The 21,835-nt window shown below is 46.8% G+C and overlaps 1 protein-coding gene across 2 annotated transcripts in view; it reads right to left on the bottom strand.

The window, feature by feature from the left end:
- LOC144153799 (pancreatic lipase-related protein 2-like) overlaps positions 1–19,900 on the bottom strand; it is a 41,078-nt gene extending 21,178 nt beyond the window's left edge. The window contains exons 1-8 of one of the 2 annotated variants that reach the window (XM_077685526.1): positions 19,238–19,900; positions 14,997–15,186; positions 13,025–13,244; positions 11,047–11,275; positions 8,973–9,197; positions 6,508–6,744; positions 5,365–5,479; positions 2,355–2,531 (exon numbers count right to left, since the gene is read on the bottom strand). In XM_077685526.1, the coding sequence (XP_077541652.1) occupies positions 2,355–2,531; positions 5,365–5,479; positions 6,508–6,744; positions 8,973–9,197; positions 11,047–11,275; positions 13,025–13,244; positions 14,997–15,186; positions 19,238–19,376 (1,532 nt within the window). In that variant the 5' untranslated portion in view covers positions 19,377–19,900. The remainder of the gene's footprint in view (positions 1–2,354; positions 2,532–5,364; positions 5,480–6,507; positions 6,745–8,972; positions 9,198–11,046; positions 11,276–13,024; positions 13,245–14,996; positions 15,187–19,237) is intronic. The other variant, XM_077685527.1, reaches the window with a different exon arrangement.
- Between the last annotated feature and the right edge of the window lie 1,935 nt (positions 19,901–21,835).

The following is a 21,835-nucleotide window of genomic DNA, read 5'->3' as shown; positions in this document are numbered from 1 at the left end:
GAGGGAACTATATTATGAGCCGCATTACGGAGGAAACTATACATTTTGCATTTGGTCTTCCTTGATATTGAACCTTCCTGCTCAGCTCAAGAATAAGGCACTAAACATTGCAGGTAGCTACCTTGATTGGAAGTTTGATGCAATACTAAGAAGCCAAGGGTTTTAAGGTTCAAGGAAGTTTTGTGTGGTTGAAGTGTTGCACACCTAATTGCTTTCACTGCACAGCATGGTTAGGCTCTGCAGTGAATCTCGAAGGATGTGTACTGCAGTTCGGCAAAGTGAACATATAATTGGTTTTTTACGAAGTTTTGGGTAATCAACTACCTCTAAAGTTATAACTGTACTGAGATGTGGCTCCTGACTTTTTAAATTGATGTTTTAACAATCGGTGACACAAGTTCAAGGAAATTAGCAGCTGATGTTGAGCTTCAATGGAATGTCTCACAGAACCGAGCTTGGAAAGCACGAATGTTTCATACCATAATCGTGTGTGATATTGTGCAATATGTGGTCTCACACCTGCTGCACCTGTGAACCGAGGATGACGCACCCGTTTTGTACCCCTTTAGGTAGGTGCTTTTGCAGAAGATGCTCCTACAGATTGGGGTGCTAAGTAGCACCCTAGGATACTTTTAGGCGGAAAAGGGTGTTTATAAGGCACCTGTCTTCTGGGGTGCTTCACAGAGGGTGCTCCTGCGGCGACAAAATCGAAGCACCCTAAAGGGCGTAAAATATTCAGTTTTTAGGGTGCTCCTGCGGCGACAAGCTGAAGCACCCTTTTGGGCGTAAAAATTTTTAGTGTGTGGGGCTGAAGCACGGCTATTTGGGGTGCAGCATGCAGTGTAAACCATGTAATTTATTATCTAACTTCTTGTAAATTTACGGTTATAGTTCTTTCTGTAACCGTTCCGAAAAAAAAGATAACACCATGCGTTGTTTGCGGCCATTACACACACTACCGTAACCATGTCACACCGTTTTTTATGCGTAGCATTATTTTCCGAACACCCCCACAGCCAGGACAATGTAACGCCTTGTATTTCAACAAAAAAAGCAGATTCGGAGGAAGTCACACGTTCAACCACTGTAATAGCGTAAATGGAGACAATTTGTAGAACTAAACTTTGAAAAAACAAAAATAGAAAATAGAAAAAATAAAGTTTTCACAAGAATGATCTGACAAAATTAAAATATGCATCTGATACAATTATCCACAAAACCAAAGAATAAAAAAGCTCGCAAAAGAGCGTTCAATATACGAATACAAAATATCGAAAGTGTCGAACCGTGTAACGCCCTCCATTTCTGCAAAAAGGAATATTTGGCGAAAGTAACACTTTTAATTGTTATAATAGCGTAAATGGAGGTAATCGGTCGAACACAATTTTGAAAACCCCCAAAATAACAAATACAACAAATAAAATTTTCAGAGAAATGATCTGACAAAATAAAAAAACTGCAATTTTATACACCTCCCCTCAATACAGAAGAATAAACGAAAAAGCACGTGCAAGCACGTTTAAAGTACCAATACAAATAACTTAAGCTTGGAATACACCTTGCATCCTCGGAAAATAACTTAATTAGCGAAGTAAAGGCACGTCATCACTATAATGGTATGAGTTGAAATCATTGCTAACAATGCGTTCGAGATTTCGGCGCTCATTCCAAATCCCCAAGTCACGGCCGCTCGATGGGAACTAGTTCCCATCGAGCGGCCGTGCACAAGAGGTCAAACCCAGTCCGGAGCCCTCCACTACGGCGCGCCTCATCGCCTGTGTAGCGTTGGCGCGTTAAACCTCATAATCAATCTATGAAAAAAACAAGAGAGAAATTACAAAGAATAAAACAATCCAACGTCTTTCCCTACTCATAACTTATTTTTGCTGTAAAGAACTCACCCTCCAGACGACCGGAAAAAGAATGGTAAGCATTTGTAGACAATTCTCTGAATTTATGGAGATTTTTTAGTCTGTTTTTATGCTACCCCAGGCTTTTACATCTTTATTTCAGCCCATATTATGGTAAATATCGACATTTTGCTCGTAAACGCACATACTGCTCATAAATCCATTAAATGTAGCCCTGAGTACGTTCTCGCCAATCTGTCGTGAAAGCACACGTCAGCAAATCGGCTAAGGAACGACACTTTCGAACACAGCATTACAGGCAGTAAATTAGTGTGATAGAGTAAGCAGAAAATACTCGCAAGATGGCTCACGTAGTCAAGACTCTTATCTAATCACGTATTTAGACAATGTTTCCAACTCGCTTCAGTGTCTTGGATTAAAATGGGCGAGAGGGCTGTATCCCCCGCAGCTGAGAGCGACGGTCTACCTGGGAGGGACACTCACGTGTAGCCGAAGCTGTCCAGGATGGCCACTTTGTCGATGAACCACGAGTCTTTTCCCCCGTAGAACCACCCTCGATATTTGGTGTACTTGATCACGACCCGCGTGATGTTCACCACGGCCGGGTGAGCAGCCACCAGGACCTTGTCACCCTGCCCGGCTTTTAGCTCGTGGCCATCACTGCATTGTTTCGAAGAAGACACGTTAGTCCCCCCGAATGCAACACCACCTGTTCTGCAGTATGTTTCCAAAGAGGGAATAACTCGCGTGCACACTTACAAACACGCACGTGCACCCGTTCTATTCACGCGTCGTCACGTCCTCCGTCACGCGATCAGACATTAGGGTCACATGCACGAGGATATCTCTTGTTCCGTCGCTGCACACGCGCTGATATGGCATGGTGGTAGCGCATTCGGCTTGCACTAACCAGATCCGGGTTGCATTACCACAAGAACGCCACTGTACCTAAGCTCCTGCTCTACCAATCGATTTACTTAATCATACGTGTTCCGCATACGCACTGTGGCTCAAATTCTATTTTTTGTGTTTTTTTTTTCGCATTTAACGGCGGCCGTTTTTTAGCGGACAAAGTGCGTTTTTCTGCAATATGGCGCTTTAAGGTTTGCGCCCTAAAAATGCACTTGTTTGTATATTTGTCCTTTAAGAATAACAATAATCTATAAAAAAAGAATGCTTTAAGAATACTCTTGAAAGGCGGATTCAGAATAAAAAAAATCGTTTAAATAAGAGTGCTTATTTATAGCCAAACAAACTAAAAGAAGATGCGGGTAATGCCGCGTAAAACGCGTCCAGAAGCGATAACAAATCAACTGCATTGTTATTAGGAGTGACACTTTGTTGGGTATGTTGGTAAAGCGTACAATAATGAATCCTCAAAGCGAGAAATAAAAGGAAGACGAGTATAAAACCCAAGTGCTACATTGGGGCTCGGTAATTATTGCCCCGGGATTGTTTGTCGCGGCCTTCTCTCTTTTATTACCGAAACAGGTCGTTTACAGTTGGTAAAGTGCATCACCTACTTTCTTTTTCGCGAACGTTAAAGTAGCCATTGTTGCATCAGTATTGATTTTCGTTCTTTTTTTTCAAATTCTCAAATATGTTACCATCACTTTCCCCAAAATTTTCTTACTTACATTCTTCCTTATTTTTAATTATTAACTTTCTTCAGCAATGAGGTCGCAACCTTATGGGGCAAATCCCTCATAGCAGGTACGCGCCATTGTTATCATGGTTCCAACCAACCAACCAACATAATTATTTCACTTTAACGTTTCGTGGCGTACTTAGTACCCGCAATCAGACTCTGTAAATACAGTGAACTAAAACCACTACGCATCGAGGCTCGAGGCTCTCACACCTCCAGGCCACTTCAGCTCCTTCTGGAACATAACCAGACCTCAAAGTGCCCTGAACAAGTTCACTAACACTTGCACTGCGTCAGAGACGATTTTAAAATGGTATTACCGACAGAGCGACCCCTCATGTCCCTGTTGTCACCACCCCATCACAGCCGATCTCAACTCTCACTTTCGTAAATTCACTACTCCATACCAAGGCACCACAACTACTATTGACGCCATATCACAGTCACACGATACCGTCTGCAACATTATCATTTATGCTAAAAACAACCTCCATAAAGACTGAGCCACCCCTTCCCTTGTTCCCCCTCTTTCCCCACTGGCCACAGACCTTCGTTTCTAATTAAAGCTTGCAAAAACAACAGCTGCAACAACAAAAATTTCTTGGAACCCATAGGTATGCTTCTGGTACTCGAATTCGCAAGCATTATTTCTTCTGCTTGCATTGTTCCCCACCCGGGTTTCGCCCTTGAGGGAGCATATGCGTGGTCAACCGCACATAGCCGGCACAGAAACTATTAGTACTGCCAAAGTCGAAGGACACTCTATTCCGACCCAACAAAACAAGCCACACAAAAATCTCCGAGGACTACCAGGAAAACTGACGGCTTCACCAAGTGCTCTATGGAGCCACGAGTCACACGATCACGTGGAGCCATCAAAGGCACTCTCTCCTTTTGTTTTAGGGCGCAGCCCTGGCGCCCGTCTCTGGGCTGAGCCGCGTCGCCGTTGTTACAGGGTGAACGGTGGCAAGACGGAATAGTGAAATAAAGCAAAGGAGGAGAATGTCGCGAAATTGTGAGGGGAGGGCGGTTCGCCGTGGCGGCGCGAGAGCTCTCCGAAAGTGTGCGGTGGGGGAGGGGTGGCAGCTGTATTCTGTGCCCGCACGAGAGGCTCGTCTGCGCGACGCTGGCGAAAACGTGAGGGGGGCGTGCGCTTGACGATGGGGAGCGTTCCCTGCCAAAGACGCGGGTCGCGGTCCCTTCCTGAGACGCACTTCGCGCCGCCGACGCAGTCGCTCATCATCGCTGCCGTCGAGAGAACAAACTGGCCCGCCTTCAATCAGTATTGCAGAACCCACGTGTGAGTGCTGCCTCAGCGCACTGCTGCTGCGCCCAAATATCGCATTAGGGAGTCTAGTAATGACCGGCCAATTTTTTCGTTCTTTGTTTTCATGTTTTATTTCTCCTCTTAGCACAATTTCAATCGAAAGCCATGTTGCACCCACGCATATGAAATTGCGCACATAATATTTTGTGGCCATCGACTGCTCACAACGCCGGAATTTTCGCTTCATGGGGCATATAACCCCATCGTTTGTAGCATTGCACTGGGCATAGCACATCAAGCCACTAACCCTACACCAAGTGTTACTAAAGGCACATAAGGCTTGCGCCTTAATAATTCCACTAGGGCTTTAGCCATCGTGTTGGTTTAGCAGAGTTGAATATTTTCGACCATTATATATATACCACCGGTCGCAACACTAACCACAATGATATTTACTACAGCAAGGATTCCATGACGCTGTTCATAGCAATTACCCCAAAAAATTGTTCTCTGGATTTGTGCTCCACCAAAAAACAAACACTCAACACTACGGTTTATGTGCATGAAGATGTACTTACGTTGTGACGCTGAACGTTTCGTTAGCGCCTGATTCGGCGAAGAGCTCGAGTTCAATTTTCCCCCATGACGGTTCCTGGTCGGCCGAGCTGTTTACAATGAGCTTGTATTGGCTGGCTGAAACAACGAAGAATAAACAATGAGCAACAGTAAACCGAGGACCCACAATTTTCTCGGAAATGACGCCGCAGTTACCATATACCTTCTAAGGACCCTTTGTAAACTACGGAGCAGAGCTCTATGTACCAAGCAGCGCCTATCAAAGCTAGGCTGCTCCCATTTATCTGTATCCCTCATGAACGCTAGCTCGCAAGTCTTATCTATGCTTCCTAAGTGGCAAAGAAAAAGGTTTAGCGATGACTTTTTAACGCGATAGCGTTACTGGGATCACTGAGCGATGTTCTATTGGAACTAGGCGTACGCAGGAGCCGTGCTCATCAAGCGTCTCCTGAAACACGTCATTACCGGAACTGACGCCGGCACCAACATCACGCAATTGAATAAAAAACAACGTGGCAAAAAATTAACCCTAGGCTCTCGAAAACCAATGGAAGGCTTACGTAATGAACAGAAATGAACCAAATTTGTTCTTATAAAACACTGAATTCAATATGCTTCTTTACAAAGAGCGTAAATGTGGAAGAGGCTTGGGTTGGGAAAAGGGAGAGGAAGTTCGAGGGTGTCTACACGTGTAATGCTACAACGGTAGCCCACCCAAAGTGCCACACTGGGGAGGGTGACAGAAGCGAAAACTGTGGCTGGTGGGTTATCCGCTCTTTGTACGCAGGAACCTTTACTGAGTGATGGCTGCAGACATTCTGACGCCCTGCACACTTTGACAGCAATTGGAAACAACCTATGAAAGTAAGTGTAGGAATTTGATGGAAACCCTGGAGACAGCGCGATTGTGCCTTACATAAATCAGGAGTCGTCAGCTTGAAGCGTTCCGTCCGCTGACTCAACGCTCCAAGACACGCTGGTCAAGGCGTAGAACGTCTTAATAAGCTGTAAGCTGGGAGTGCTTACCTGTTCTTTGGGCCTGTTGTCATTTCAGTGCAACTAACCAACCAATCGTTAATATAGGGTGCTCGCCGCATTTAGAGGCACACGCTGCGCTATAAAGAGATACCTCTACAAGTACTGACCGCAGAAGGGCTCATCGTGGCGCGTCATGAGGAACATGCGGCCCCGCGCCTTGGAGCGGTCGGCGAAGTAGCCCATGTAGCTGCAGTCGGCCGGCCTCTCGCACGGGAAGCAGTCGCCCTTCTGGAAGCTCTCGTAGCTGGCGCACTGGAATGCCGGGAACGGACACAGGGGACTAGCTGACTCGGTGAACAGCTGCAGGGCGCGACGGTGGTGGCACAGGCTTTGCCAGTGGCCCCCTGCACAGCAGCGCCGCCACAACACGTCACCATCCTGGATATGGATCTGGCTACTGTAATATGGTTGCTGTTAACATGGGTATGGTCACTGCAACGTGGTAACTGTTAACAGTAACATTAACAGTAACATAACATGAACTCTTCGGCCAAAGAGAAGGGGGCTGTTCTATTCTGTTAGTATGTTCTGTGCACCGCATTGCTATTGAATCCAGATCTTCGTAGCAAATGCCTGTTTTTGGAGTGAGAGTTTTGGGCTGTATTGAACAGCCACCTATGCACTTCGACACTGAATAATTAATCGATTCTGGCCCGAGTACGGATACAACACCTTTCCACATAGAAGTCATGGTCTGTGGTCCTTGCAACCGGAATTTCGATCTCCCGCCTAACTGGTAAGGTTGGTGACGACTTCAACTGCGAGCCAAATCATCCAACAGGCGGACGGGCGTGACGCTTGGCTTGTTTTGAAACGCGCTTCTATTCTTGCCCCGAAAGCCTCGAAGTATTCGTGTGCCCGGCACAAACAGCATGTTATTTAAGGCTATTTCAAGCAGCCCTAGTTATCGGTGTTAACAGACAAAAATAGTTTAAAAAACGGTGCCGTACCACTCTGTGAAGAAGGATGACGAGCATAGCTACGGTGCCCATCCTCAACGTGAGATACAGTACGCTTTCACCCTATGATACTCCTTCCTTGTTGATTACCTGAATGAAACATTGTTCTAGTGGAAAAACACTGGGCTGGCTGTGTTTTCGGGCCGTATACAAGCCCCATGTATTGACAGAAGACGAGAATTACACAATATTTACAGCGTCACTGTGAACTATGTAATTTTGAAAAGCACATAAAACTCGGCGTAATGTACTAGTCCTCTTAGCAGCTAGCTGTCATATAACTTGTTTTAGGATATCCTTAATCGAAAGATTAAAGCCGTTTCACTCAACGTGAAAGCTGACGGAAGTTCAGAGAAAGGGATTGGCCATAATGGGCTGTAGCGTTGTTATCCGCTCACCGCTACCACCCAAAGCAATTCACATTTCCCGCGTCAGTAGTGCACGCGCGCCCCCTGCCTGAAACAGCGCCAGAGGGAGTTGAGTTATTTTTGTGCTTGCTTTTTCTCCCGCGCGTGCCGGCGTTGCACTGCCACTTTTTGTCGCTTACTATCGCAAAAACTATCCCAACGAGCGTTCCGAACTAAATGAACGCGACGTATTACCGGTTAATTGGATCTGCGTCGAATGCGCCTGCAGTTTCTTTTTTTTTTTTTTTGCGATAAACAACGGGGAGATGTATGCCAACCGCCAGGCTTTCACGAGTTTCCAACGGTTATTACTATTTAAACCACTTGATTTTCAAAGCCTCCGCGGGATGCCCTACCACGGAACACCGGGCTCTACTTGTGTCCGTTATCTCGCGGCACCGTCTGATTCCGGCACTCGTTTGACATCGACCGTTACAGCGGGCTACGGCGACAGGGCGAGCCCCTAAAGTGCTCCGAACTTAAAAGAGTTAGAGCCACTTTCTGTAATTATCCTCCCTCCGAAGCTGGCCGCGCTTTGCTGTGCAACACTCAATGTGGGAAAGCCTCCTGAAATAGACCAAGCTTACAATAATGCCCTTAAAGTCGGGCTCATCCCTAAACACAAATGCATTGCTGGTAAGACATTTGTTCATGGTAAATATAAGCCGTCTGATAATAAAATATGAAGGCCTTAAGAAATTTTATTTTTTATCAGCTTTTCCATATGCTCAAGCTTTGGCGCACACTTATGATCCTGGGATTTTGATGGGCGCAGCAACATACCACTACACTCGCGTGCAATTATTGTCTACATCGCTCTCTTGCCGGAGCGATGTAGATAATAACCAGCTGGATCTTAGCCATAGACGACTTTGCTGTAAAACGGTAGTTACCATTTGACAATTATGAAAGGTACCGAAGTTGCCTCTCGATTTCCTATGCGCCGCCAAGACATGTAAGCAGGAACAGGGTGCACGTGATCTCAACCCACCCTTTTCTTTTCAATTTCGTGCTCCTAAACATTCCAACCGACGATTCTCTAAACAAAACATCAACAAATGTATCAGTTACATGTATTTATCACGACATTCCACCCAGCCTGGTAATAAAAGGCGACGATTGTTTTTAGCGTTTTCCTAATGAGAAAATTTAGCCACAAAAGCGCAAATGTTTACCGACAGCCACGAGGGCCACCGGGGTGCTCACAGAAGATGTCGCTGAGGGCTCCAACGAAGACACTGTTGCATCCCAACTGCACCTTGCCGCCATTGGGGTAGTAGTCGACGTGTCCCAGGGGTTCGAAGGCACCCAAGCCTCCGCGCAGGAAGCTGTCTCCATTGGAATGAATCACGTCTACAAGCTTGGCGTCTGACGGGTCCAGCCGAGACGCCTCGTCGTATCCTTCGAACAGAGGTGCAGCCGGGTCCAGCCCTTCGAATCATGCATGTAAAAACAGCACTGTCGTATACAACACCTGTTACACGCAACAAATTTTTCGTATTAAAAAGTGTCTTAGTTGCGTCCAGTTGTTCTCCTGGTATCGACTGTGTTAAGAACCATACCGAAAGAATACGCGAAGCTTGGGGTTTACGTATAAAATGTAGACGTGAGGGCGCACTGTAGTGCCGTGCACTAAACATTTTCTAGGCAATCGATGGTTTTTAAGGGCCCTTCGAGACAAATACAAGTTTTTTACAGAGATTGTCACATCTGAATAACAGTCATGCATGACCCACATCTTAAACAACTAAGCTAGACATAATAGAGCACCGACATCAAATTTAGGTTTTTCAGTTTCTCACTCGTTTGAGTATGCTATCCCGCGAATCCTTAAGAACAAATTAAGACTGTCCAACGTGCTTCCCATTATGAAAACAGCGTTATTATAGCATCAGCTTCGGTATCGGCCGTTACAGCCCAGGAGTAAGTGCGGTGGGCTCCAATTGCAACGACAGACCTCTGTCTTTTTCTCTCTCCGAGCAGGACGCCATCCCAGTCGTTGGCCTCAAAATCATTCAAGGTCATACTTTGCTATTGTACACGCCGCTTCCTCTTAGCGCAATCAAAGAGTAGTCATGCCGCATCCAGCACACCGCAAACGCCCAAAGGTGGAGGCTGCGGTGGGAAGTGGATTAGAGGCGCCACAAGCCACATCAAAATGTTCATTTTGTGTTGCTATTTTTTCTCTGCATGGTCTCAAAGGTTTAGTTCCAGATTAGCAGGGATGTCTCTGAGAGAGAGTGAGGACCGCTCTGAGTTTCAGCTGGAAGTCTCTCTGTCCCGCACCTCCATCAGCCTGTTTGACGTCGCTGAGAGACTGGGCGGCCGTTTTCAGGTGCCGTTGTGGAGGAAAACCAGGTTTATCATGAGGAGTATACATTCACTTTATTTATTTACAATTGCAACTCAGATTTTATTCTATTGCCTTTTCCACATGACTTGCGCCGCTGAAACAAAATGGGGGAGCAGCATAGGCATCAGCCACAGGTGGCGTCGCCTCCTTGAATGAGTCAGACACGCAAATTACAAGTCTGGTCTGCTAAAAGGACTGACGTGTCCCGATTTCCGCGATAACAAATTTATCGGTAACTTCAAATTATCTCTACACTGAAGAAAACAGATGAAGCCGTGGCGGCTCCCCGACCACTTTCTGACCAGTTCTCTAAGTGGCGGTATCGTGTTTATGCAATGGGCGTCCTCGGAACAAAGCCACCACCAATGAATACGACTGGGGAGATTTTAGCGGGGCTTCTAGTTCCGTTTTACCGTATCACTTGAATGCTAACGGAACTTAAACCACTGATCTTTTTTTTTTTTAATTTGCGTCGCATCACTGCTCCATCTATCTCATGACAGCTGATATTTTTGTGCGAAATTTGAAACTTTTTCAATATTTCTCGCGTTTTTTACTGTTAAAACACCTCTGACGTAGTTGGAACATAGCTGTGTGAATTATCAAATGCAAGTTCCTTCAAACTGAACCAGGCTGTATTTTGTCTTCATGGCTCTTATTCCCGTGGGGCACCCCACCAAATAGGATTGTTTCGGACGCTACTCACTAGGCGGTAGCGTGCACTCTATTATTAGCCGCTTGAAACCCCGCCCTGACGGGACAATTTGTGCAGCATGGGTAATCCACCCAAAGTCCCCGAGACGAGGCCGCTATCGTCGCCTGTGCCGCCTGCCCCTACACACGCAGTAACGTGACACGTGGCCTCCCGAGGGAGGAATTGGGCACTTTCTCAGTAAGCCCATAATGAGCCTACTTGGGCCCACTCACCGGTGATCCTCGACAGGTTTCTCAGCTCGGCTCCCGCGAAGCCAGCCACGTGCGCGCCCAGCGAGAAGCCCACTAGGTGGAAGTCGCGGCGCCGCGCCCCGAGCCGCATGAGCCGTCGCACGGCCTGCGCCACCTGGCGGCCGACGAGGCGGGCGTTGGCGGCCGCCTGCACGTAGTTGGGCAGCGTGGCGCCTTTCTCCCAGTCCACCACCACCACGTTCACGTCCCCCTGTGACACGGTAATAGGCGACAGACGGCTTCAAGCGCTGCTAATATAAAGAGAATTATGGCCGAAAACAAACACGGTAGAAATGTATTAGTGGTTACTTCCTAAAAGGATGCTTATATGGTGTTTTAGCTTTATCTTTGGATGGGAGCGGTACCCACTAATGCTTCCCTGAGAATGTTATTAAACGAACGAGAAAGGGGCTTTTAATGTTCACTGCAGTCAATTTCAGTTCAGCACACACACTATCGCTAAGATACCTTGCTATGTTTTGGGACACTTAATGGAGAATTAACTTCCCCTGCGCCAGGCCGCAGTAGCGTCAAGGGAATGCTTTTAATGTATTTCACAGTCTCAAAAGGATGGCATTGAGGAAGGACGTGGAAAAATTACCAAATAATAACCTTGGTACAGGTAGCAACATATCAATTCGTAGATGCATGTATGGGAAGTATAGTGCATTTCACAATAAGGGTAATTACGAGTATACGGTTTATCAGGTTGAACATACTGCGCGGCGCTAACTGCTTTTACCTGATGTGTGACATGCGTGCAATAAGCATTTATTATTACAAAGCTTTAGAGCACTGCACGGGCCGCAATTTCTATAGACCCGGCCCGGTAGTGGGAGGGGCCTGACAAATTAAGCACACAGACACTCAGGAGGGGCCAGTTTCAAACTGTCTGGATTAGTCGGCGGTGTCGCAAAGAGATGCTTAGGCTTACCACCATTTCGGATATTTGATTGACGTATTCATGAGCGGCCCGGATGACAACTTCTAGCGCAATCGTCACCCCCATTATCAGCTCCTTTTCTGCAAGTGTAACTTTGTTTCGCCGCGGCTTCCATTTTGGCTACCGCCATAAAAAGCTGTCGCTGTAGCTACCTGCGCCACTTCACGGCCGCAGCTATCGCGATGTTTTGTCGCTCGACGCACCCCGCACTGTGCGGGTGGTTTCCGGGGCTGCGTCAATTGCGCTTGTCGAATGCACGGGATATTTTTGCGCGCGCGAAACGCTCAGTTCGGCTCACGCTTTGCTATAGTGCGGTTGCCACCAGCTGCATTTCATGTCCCACATCTTCGCAAGCGCTCTCTTCTCTTTTAATCTGCTGCCCTGCGTCAGCGGGTCGACGGCGAAAATTTGTTTACATGCACCGCCTATCTTGCTAACACAACAATAAAAAATTGAAAAGGTTGGCTGCCTCCGCTGTTCAAACGGCCGCAAGTTCAAAAGACTCCACTGTTTTTGCAGCCGCACGAACTAGAATTTTGGTGCGGCCACGGTGTCACCGCGCAAGGGCTTGGTCCTTGTTTGCTATCTGTTACCTTCTTGGGGTGTTATGTCACGTCTGCCGGTGCAGGTAAAGTGCTCAATGTCCCGATAAGCCATAGCTTCAATCAATTAAACTCAAAGCTATTGCTTTAAAAATGAACTTCTCTGACCTTCGAGTGTGCAGAGCACGTCGCAGGAATGTTATGCCTATCCTAAAAGGACGACCGAGTATGTTGAATTTTATGCGAATATTGAATTAAATTTGTACCTGACTAGGAGAGGACGCACCATATTGCAAGAGACACCAACTGTGGTACATTAATTCAAACAGCTGTTAGATATAATAACAATTACATCGATCCGGGAGCGACTAACAGCTATACTGTTACCGCTAGGTTACGACTTCGTACGCGATCTCTTATGCCGGATACAGCAGAGGACACGGGGCAATGCGTGCCGGCGTGAATGCGCACTGACTGCGGTGAGCAGGGCGTCGACCATGCGTCGCACCCAGGAGCGCTTGCCGCTGCTTCCAAAGCCATGGATGATGAGCTTGACGGGCTTGGAGGCGTTGAAGTAGGCCGCGTCGCCCAGCAGACGGGGCTCTCGGCTGCGCCGCGAACTCAGGTAGAAGCGCGTGCCGATGCTGCCGGGTTCCTCGGGCAGCGCGTTCGGCAGACCCGAGCCGTTGTCCTCCCTGAAGTGGAGATCCGGATAGAACGGCCTCAGCTGACTTGGCTTGGAACAGTAAAAACCAGTTGCGAACCGACAAAATCCGCGAATATTAAAATTACCCTAAATATTACGCCACAAACATTTTCTCCCATTCTTTCCTTCTTAAAGCGATCGCAGAATACGCCTTTGTGAGCGGCTTGAACAAGCTGGTGTAACGGTCTGAAAGGACTCCAATCATGGCTGTTCCATTAAACAAGCCCCGTGAGCCTGTCAGTGAATTCTCAGCGAACTCCAGCTACCCTACAAAGAGGCATGTGAGCATGTCATTAATTTTTTTGAGGGAACTGCATGGTGGGCAGTGATCTGTTTGTGTAACCTCGTGAAATATAAAGTGTTCTTTCTTCCCCTATCCCGTCCATTTTCTCCCTTGAGCCTCCCTGGCTGCTTTTTATAATATTATTATTACTTCCATCGGCTTGCATCGAAAACATGTAACATTCACGCAAGGGTAGTCAGCATAATACTCATAGAGATATGTTTTATATCCAGGTGCCCAATATATAGGACATCTTTATGTACAGTATGAGACAATTAAAATGCGAGAATGAAAATATGAAACGGAACCTGGAAAATCGAAAAAGACTGCTCGTGTAGGTTCGATATTGGCACGCTATTGGCATATTTGGAAAGCCACATTTGCAAAGTTTGCAAAGCCACATTTGCAAACGCGTCAATTTGACTTGTAGGGAAAGAAATCGCGCTATTTGTGCGTTCTAGTTCAGATTTCTATGATCGCATTTCATTTGTCCGTGACGCTATTCAATTTACTTGATATGAAGTTGAATTATTTTTGTAATACATATCGCCTTCTAAATACCGCAAAAGTCAATTTTACCCTGTCATTATATTCGTTTACTGTAAGGCTGTTCTTAAAAGGAAGGCAGTTAAAGGAAGCTTCCACTTAAGAACACTCATCCTAAATATCTTTGGGCTATCCTTTTTGAGAGGAGAATGCAGTGTTAATGCAGCAGATTTTAAGAAACAAAAGTTATTTCATTGAATTACCACTTTTAGAGTCATAGCTGGTAATATTCACAACTTTTTTGGCTAGCAACTGCCCAGCCTTCAAAGATTCAGGCGTAGAAGATGTATAAAACCGGTCCCGTTTTATTTTAAATCTCGCACACTGTTCTTACTCTTCCTTCTTCGTTATAAGTTATCCCAAATGACCGCCAAAATAGGAATGACTGCGCCGTGTTTTTTAGGGTCAGCATTCCGACACAACCGGCTTAGGGCTGGCTGTAAAGACGACTTGTTCAGCAATAGGTACATTAATTGTTGCAAAAAAAAAAAAGAAACCAGCGGCAAGAACACGCAGGACAAGAGAAGGAGGGACACAAACACAACCAGCGTTGTGTTTGTGTCCCTCCTTCTTTTGTCCTGCGTGTTCTTGCCGCTGGTTTCTTTTTTTGCAACATTATGAACCAACAAGCCCAGCATTTCACTCTCTTGCACATTAATTGGCACGTCATTCACTAACCATACATTTTTTTGCAATCTCTGTTTGTGCGAATGAGCTCATTCTGTTAGAAAAATGCACGAAGGAATACATTAGGTACCATCAATAATTTAAACGAAACATGGCCTCGTTACATCAGGAGTTTGCGCTCCGTCCGTAACAGAGTCATGCTCCGTAACAGAGTCTGTCCGTGAAAGAGTCATGCTCCGTCTGTTGACAGAGTCGTGCAATTCCTACGTGTCACCGTAAGCTCACCTGTAGCAGCCGAGGGAGTCGTAGCAGACTCCTCGTTCTGCCGTTGAAGCGCCAGCACTCCTGCGCATGCGCGAAACGTGCGTCCGTCTCCATTGGGTGAGCGAGCTCGCCACCGCAGACCAGACTGCGTACGGGCTCGGCTCGTCGTCGAACTCCATAGCAGCGGACGGCTTTGTGGTGTCGGAGTGACCTGTCGAAACAAGGCACACCCACCCGCTCAGAGAAGAACTCCTCCCCCATTGCGGCCACAGCACTCTCTTTTCACTGGTCACCCCAAATCTGGCTTAAACAACGTGTAAGCAGGCAGGTGCATTGGAAACTTGAAGCACAATCACCGTGTAAAATTACACATTACGCTCTTCCTCGTGTCGCTCCTGCTCTTTGGTGCCCTTACGCGGCCTAGCGCCATGGCGGTCCCCGCTGCTGCTCCAATAAACCTTCACCTGAACTTACTTCACGTAACCCAAGACAAAGTTTCTTAGAGGTACATTTCTGTAAACTAAAGTCAGTAAAAAGTATGGTTATGCCACGACACTACGTTTGGCGAATTTAATTACTTTGTTGTAGTAACTTGTACGACCTCGTCGATTCATTACACATTCAACCGCACGAAGTTCAGCAAATCAAAAAAGGTAGGTAAATGAAACTTTTCCCAGCTACATTTTTATAGCTCGTTTTAGACGAATGGAAGTAGTTTATAGCTGAAGCGACATCAGTAGCATTTCTTTGTCGTTCTTTATAATTTCTTTCTGCACTCACGCATTCAGCCAGATATGGCACCAACAAAGTGGCTGCATAGGTACTGGCTCTGCTGTATCAACTCTGGCACAAAGCCTGTCGTGAGATGCCTGGCTATGTTATCCGCACGTTTTTTGGTCTCCGGTCGCCGTATGATTTCCTCTTCGTAGTTCAACTGGGAGTGAGCTCATTATATCATTCTGAGTGACCGGCGCGAAACAACTGCAGCGTGGCTAGCCACGAGACGCTCATATGACATTCACGACCTCAGGGCCGGATGCGATAAAGCTGGAGACATCGGGACTGGGCCGTATAAACATTCATACCTTGTGTCATCGCGTTTATACGCCCATTTTCATCAGCAGCATCAGCCTATCTATGCCCACTGCAGGGCAAAGGCCTCTCCCATGGATCTCCAATTATTCCGGTCCTGTGCTAACCACGGCCACTTTATCGCCGCAAACTTATTGATATCATCTGCCCATCTAACTTTATGCCGCCCCCCCCCCCCCCGCCACTCTTGCCTTCTCTAGGGATCCACTCTGTTACCCTTAATGACGAATGGTTATCTTGCCTTCGCATTACCTGTCCTGTCCACACCCATTTCTTCTTAATTTCTACTAATATGTCCGTAACACGCGTTTTTTCCCTGACCCTGACGGTATAACTTTGCACCACCTAGACATGAGAAGATCGTATACAAAATGCATGTGCTTGATGCAAGAGTGCAAGAATTACAGCGTAGACCAATCAGCGAAACACACCTTAATATTTTTTGCACTGACACTCAGAAGATTTGGGGCCGCTGATAAGTGCCTCAATAGAAAGTATTCAAAATGTAAGGTTAGGAAAATAAAAACATAAAAGAAGACCTTTTGGGAGATCTTTAAAGCGTATTTGTCCCTCGCGAACCTCAGTTTACGCTCATCCCGATGAGCACGACTATTGCCCCGTGCGTGTGGTGCAGCTACTGCCCCGCCCCTCATTTTTTAACCCTCAGGACTGCCTGACCCGATATGCATAACACCGTAAGGTACCCGTCAGGCTGAGTTAGGTGCCACCCTACTTTCAGTGGCATACATCGGATTTTATTGCGGGGAATTCCGAACACAGAAATAGGGATACGGAAGAAGCGGTAATTAGCATGAAAGTAAATAACAATAAAGAAAATGACAAAAACCCAAGGATAAAGTTGAAGTTAAATTTCTTCTTTTTTCTGTTAATGGGCAATGCAACACAGCTGATCGCTGCTCTGCGAGCATACATAGATGCCGTGTAAGACAACTGGTACATCATTTGCAATGGCAGCCGTCTTTTGGTGACAATCATAGTAAGAGTCTTGTCCGACCCCTCCTCCAAAGACCTAAAAATTTCGTGTGGGGCCATGGCCCCCTCGGCCCCACATCTTGCGCACACCACTGTAGACTAGGTCGGCTCTCTGGGACACAAGCATCTCTAGCACAGGATCTAGCTACCTTGATACAGTAATCCGCCGAAACCTCCCTATCAATGGGGCACGACTTCATTCTCAGCGGACACGAATTCGCTGATAACCATTACGAAGACGATAAACTATATTCTACGTATAGGGTGACATCCAGCCCCGCTGTGACGCTTTCGCGGTGAAGGGGACCTTTTTTTACCATCCGCGACTGACTTGAGTGTCAATGCCATGTTTGAAGCAGTTAACTGGCCCTGAACCCTCGTATGCTGCCCGTGGCACCAAGACTTGCCGAACAACTGCCCCATTTATGCATGTAGCTTGTAATGCTTCGATATTCAACTATTAAACACGGAATTCGCAAGCAATACCACTGCGCTCGGGGTCAATTTGGTCCCATGTTAACTGGACAATCCCCGCTTGAAATTATTCATTTATTATGAGGTTTCAGGCACCGACGCTGCACAGGCGATGAGGCGCGCCGTAGTGCAGGACTCATGATTAATTTTGACCTCCTGGGGATCTTTAACGTGCACCAGAATATTGAACACCCAGGAGTCTTCGCTTTTCCCCTCCATCCTGCTTGAAATTATGGTACCTGTCTTTGCTCTACCCAAACCCCAAATATTTGTGGTAATTATTCAGCTTGTATTATTTGGGCTAAGATTTCGTAAGATGTGTTACATTGTGTAGTAACGGCTCGTAACGTGTGATGAAACTACCTTGCGAGTAGGGCGCATGGTTGGCCGCCATTTGTCCCGATTTCGGCGCCCATTAACGATCCTCAGGCTGCCTAATTATGGCGCAGCCCTCCACTTCAGCCTGCCTCATCCCCCTAGCGCAGCCTCGGAGCGTAAATCCTTAAAAACAAATGTTCCCCGCATGCTAATTGTGATTTCTCAATTGCGAACCGGACCTAATTGACGTACTTATACCCTTGCCACTTGAAAGAAAGAATTTATAAGCTAAGTGAAGGGAACTTGAACGTGGTTCCTATGCGACCAAGGTTTTTTCCTTGCCAATTTAAGAAGGGAATTTAAGCGTCGGCTCTGAAGCAAAATCTTTGTCAAGATGGCATTATTTAGCTGCCGGACCAAACTCGGTGTAGTGATTCTCACAGCTATATTTTTATAAGCAAAATACAAGCGCAGGCAGCACGTAACATTCACATCATATGTTACTGACGCTCGTACTTCTGACAGCCAGAAAAAGACTGGAAGCCTAGAACAGCACGTATTGACTACATAAAGCTGTCCTAGCCGCAATATGATGAATTTAGGACAGTTGGCACTGCATAGTAGTCGTGCTTCTGAATTCGGCCAACGTTTAAGGTGATCATCATTCCTCTTAAGGTTGATTGTTCGACTCAAGCGTTACCATAGGACCTGTCAATAATCCCCCATCAACCAAGGTATCAAGTTTTCTGGATGCACCTTCCAGTGTTTTCTTGTGATAGAAGCAAGGAAGGTAACGGCTCACTAAGCTCATCAGATACATTATTGGGCAGGTAACTGTAAACTTGTGACAACTTGGACTCCAATGTAGCGCAATGATAACTATTACCTACAAAGTGACTGAGCATGTTGCGAACATTGAACTGCTGCGTTAAAAAGTTGACGCACGAAGTACTATATTTTAAACGTGCCAGCCGGAGTAGAACACTTCTGCAAGCAGCAGAAAAAAAAAACATATGCGCAAAGCAACATGCCTTAATATAGCCACTCAATGCCTCTTTGAGAAACTCACTTACGCATCGACTGACAAACACAAACAAACACGGACACAGACGCGCACTTATCACGTCATCACGCCCCCCGCGAAAGAGACAAATGTTCCCAAGCGACCCCCGAAGGGGCCACGTACACCTCGCCAGCGAGCAACGACCTACCTTCGCGTTTGCGGGTTCCGTAAGCACGGGGCGCGTGACCCTTGCAACCTCCCCCCTCGCGACCACCAGCAACCGCCAGCAACCGGTTTGGCATCACATCAACCGCGGGTGGCGCCGTTGGTCAAGAGTTTCGCCCTTTAAAGAGAGAGACCCCATCTTCGCGGGACGACTCACCAGACACGGCTGGCGCAAGCAGCACATCCGAGACGGCGAACCAGCAGCAGGCGAAGCAGGCCGCGCCCGCCAGCAGAGCGACGACCTGCGCCAGGGCCGACCATCCTCCCGAGCGGAAGGTGGACGAAGCGCCGAACATGGGCAGCTCATGAGGCGGCGAACCTAGGGCCGCTGGCTCCCAAGCTCTGCGGAGAGGACGCAGTGACGGCGACTGCGGTCGAGATCGTCGGTCGGTCCGCTATGACGGCCGGACTCCTCCTTGGGTCACGCGCCCTCCTGGCCGTTGCCTGCTTCGCGCGAAGCAAGGGCAGAGAGAAAGAGGGGGGCCAGTGCATCGACCGGCTTGGCGCTCCTCTCTGTGTATTTTCGGGTCAGGCCACCCGCTTCGGCTGGCTGCCTGGCTGGCTGGACGGGCCGCTGCTTGAGACGCTGCTCCGGGAGGGACGAGCTGTCCGTTTGTCCACCTAGGGAGGGGGAGCGAGCGAAACGTCGGCTCTCCTCGCCCTCCTCGCCGATTACGCGCGCGGGTCGTCACCGTCGTTTGCCGCCGCTGCACCGATGACGAGCGCCTCGCAGGCGACACCGGAAGCGTGTGCTCGTTGGCCCCGAACTCCTTGAGCGCTCAATGAGGAAACCCTTTACGAGGGGAAGAATGGGGCCACGGTGCCCAGAGGAGAGCGGTGAAAATTCTGCCCCGTGCTGTTGATGAGTACAAAGAATGTGCGTCCCCATCTAGCTCGCTGTGAGTTGGGAAACTTCCCATATCTTCGGGGTGTGCTTTTTTGTATTAAGAGCAATGAATTCCTGGTAGTGAGGTAATTCCACATCACCCGGGTAATTTAATAGTGGGCAGGTCACCGGCTACCGTAAAAAAAAAATCATTTTCTTTCCACTGCTTCAAGTTGTGCTTGACCCCTATTTTAGGAAAGCTTACCACACTGTCCCGTGCAATCTTTAAACTAAGAAACGCAAGCACTAGTCTCAAAATGCGTGGTTGGATTGGTCTTAACCTAGCCATTTTCATGCCTACGAATCGTATTTCAGCTCCTTTACGTCTACAACCGATGTTTTTCGTTAGTCGTTATAGCAGTTTTAGCCTTGGCGGCCCTTTCACATGGCAGAAAACACCAGAGTACACGTTCGCGAAAACAACATCAGATATACAGCTTTAGTAAGAGGTGAGGTGACTGTGAGAGGGAAAGAGGTTCCCAGTCTGCACCACATATGTATCGCAGGGAATGCTCTTAATAATGTGTAAAAAAAGCAATTGACTAATTTGAAAAAATGGTGTAAATAAATTAGAAATATTGCATGAGAATTACTCGCCGCCTAATACAACTTTGTTTTATCTTAGCCACTTTTTGCATTTACAGAACACTTGCTCTCTGCCACTTGAGTGCATCGGCTGATTTCCTTTGCTGCTGCGAATGCAGCTTTTTTTTTCACGTTATCTGATGACATTCCTGTTTTTATCAGTAGAGTCAGTTGCTTCCGCCATTACCAGGCATGAAGCTGCCATGTCCTCGATGGCACGTTTTTCCTGGTTTTTGTTCTCATGGTCTTCACTCCTCCCTTCGTTTCTTGTAACCCCAATTCATTTCAGTCGCCCACCTGGGATTGCACGCGCATTGCACACGCCTTTCAACGTCTCGCGGATGCTGTTGGCCCAAAACCGATCCCTTCTTTCTACTTGCAGATCCGCTTCACCATCCTTATTTCAGCTGTTTTCGTTCACTGGCTGTAATACTTCTTCAAGGCAAATGTTCCCTTTGCGTGCAGCATCGCTGGTCTTGTCACTGTCCTGTGAAATTGTTAAACATCACTCCAATACGTGTAAAACTACACTCAATGAATCCTTAATAAATGTTTAAAAACCAGACAGTCCGTGGGAGCAGTGCCTCTCCTCGCAAAATTTAGATGCTGTGTCAAAGATTATTTTCGTCTGGATTGAGACTGTGTTCCTCAAAAAAAATCACGTTCTACGACCCATACAACTACGTAGACATTTGCTACAATAACTTTACCTGGCTTTAGATGCCATTTTCGAGTCAGAAAATATTTGAACAATATCGATAAGCCCTGACCTCCTCCGGTAGTGAAGTAGCCTGGCTGGTAGTGTTTGCGGCCCGAAGTCGTGGGTCTTAAAAAAAGGCATGACTTTCCGTTTCAATTTCAAGTTCCATTTTAAGAGCTTCCTTGCCTTAATTAATTTCTTTGTTGATCTGTTCTTTACAAAATTGATGAATTTGTCTTTACAAAATTGACGGTATAGCAGTTTCATATCGTGATACACTATTTGTGTAGTGAGAGTAAAGGGAAATAATCCCCAGGGCCGCGGTACCTGCTTTCACACTCTGTATACTTTCTGTGCCATAGTACAACTGATGCGACCGCAATTCGCATATTTGAATTGTCAGTGCTATAATCTACAGATATATTCCAACTTGTTTCCGTAGCTAGTTACCATACCAATTTGAGGAAACCACGACTTAAATTTCTCCAACATCCTCAGTCTAGCTAATTAAAATATAGCCTTTCGCGCAATTAAGAGTATATTTTTATTTAATTATTTATCTATTTATTTATTTATTTATTTGT

The sequence above is a fragment of the Haemaphysalis longicornis genome, unplaced genomic scaffold, assembly GCF_048455015.1.
Source record: "Haemaphysalis longicornis isolate Haplotype H1 unplaced genomic scaffold, Haemaphysalis longicornis Haplotype H1 scaffold_9, whole genome shotgun sequence".
NCBI lineage: Eukaryota > Metazoa > Arthropoda > Arachnida > Ixodida > Ixodidae > Haemaphysalis > Haemaphysalis longicornis.
Note: the sequence above shows the minus strand (reverse complement) of the source record. Positions and strands in the feature narration are given on the sequence as shown.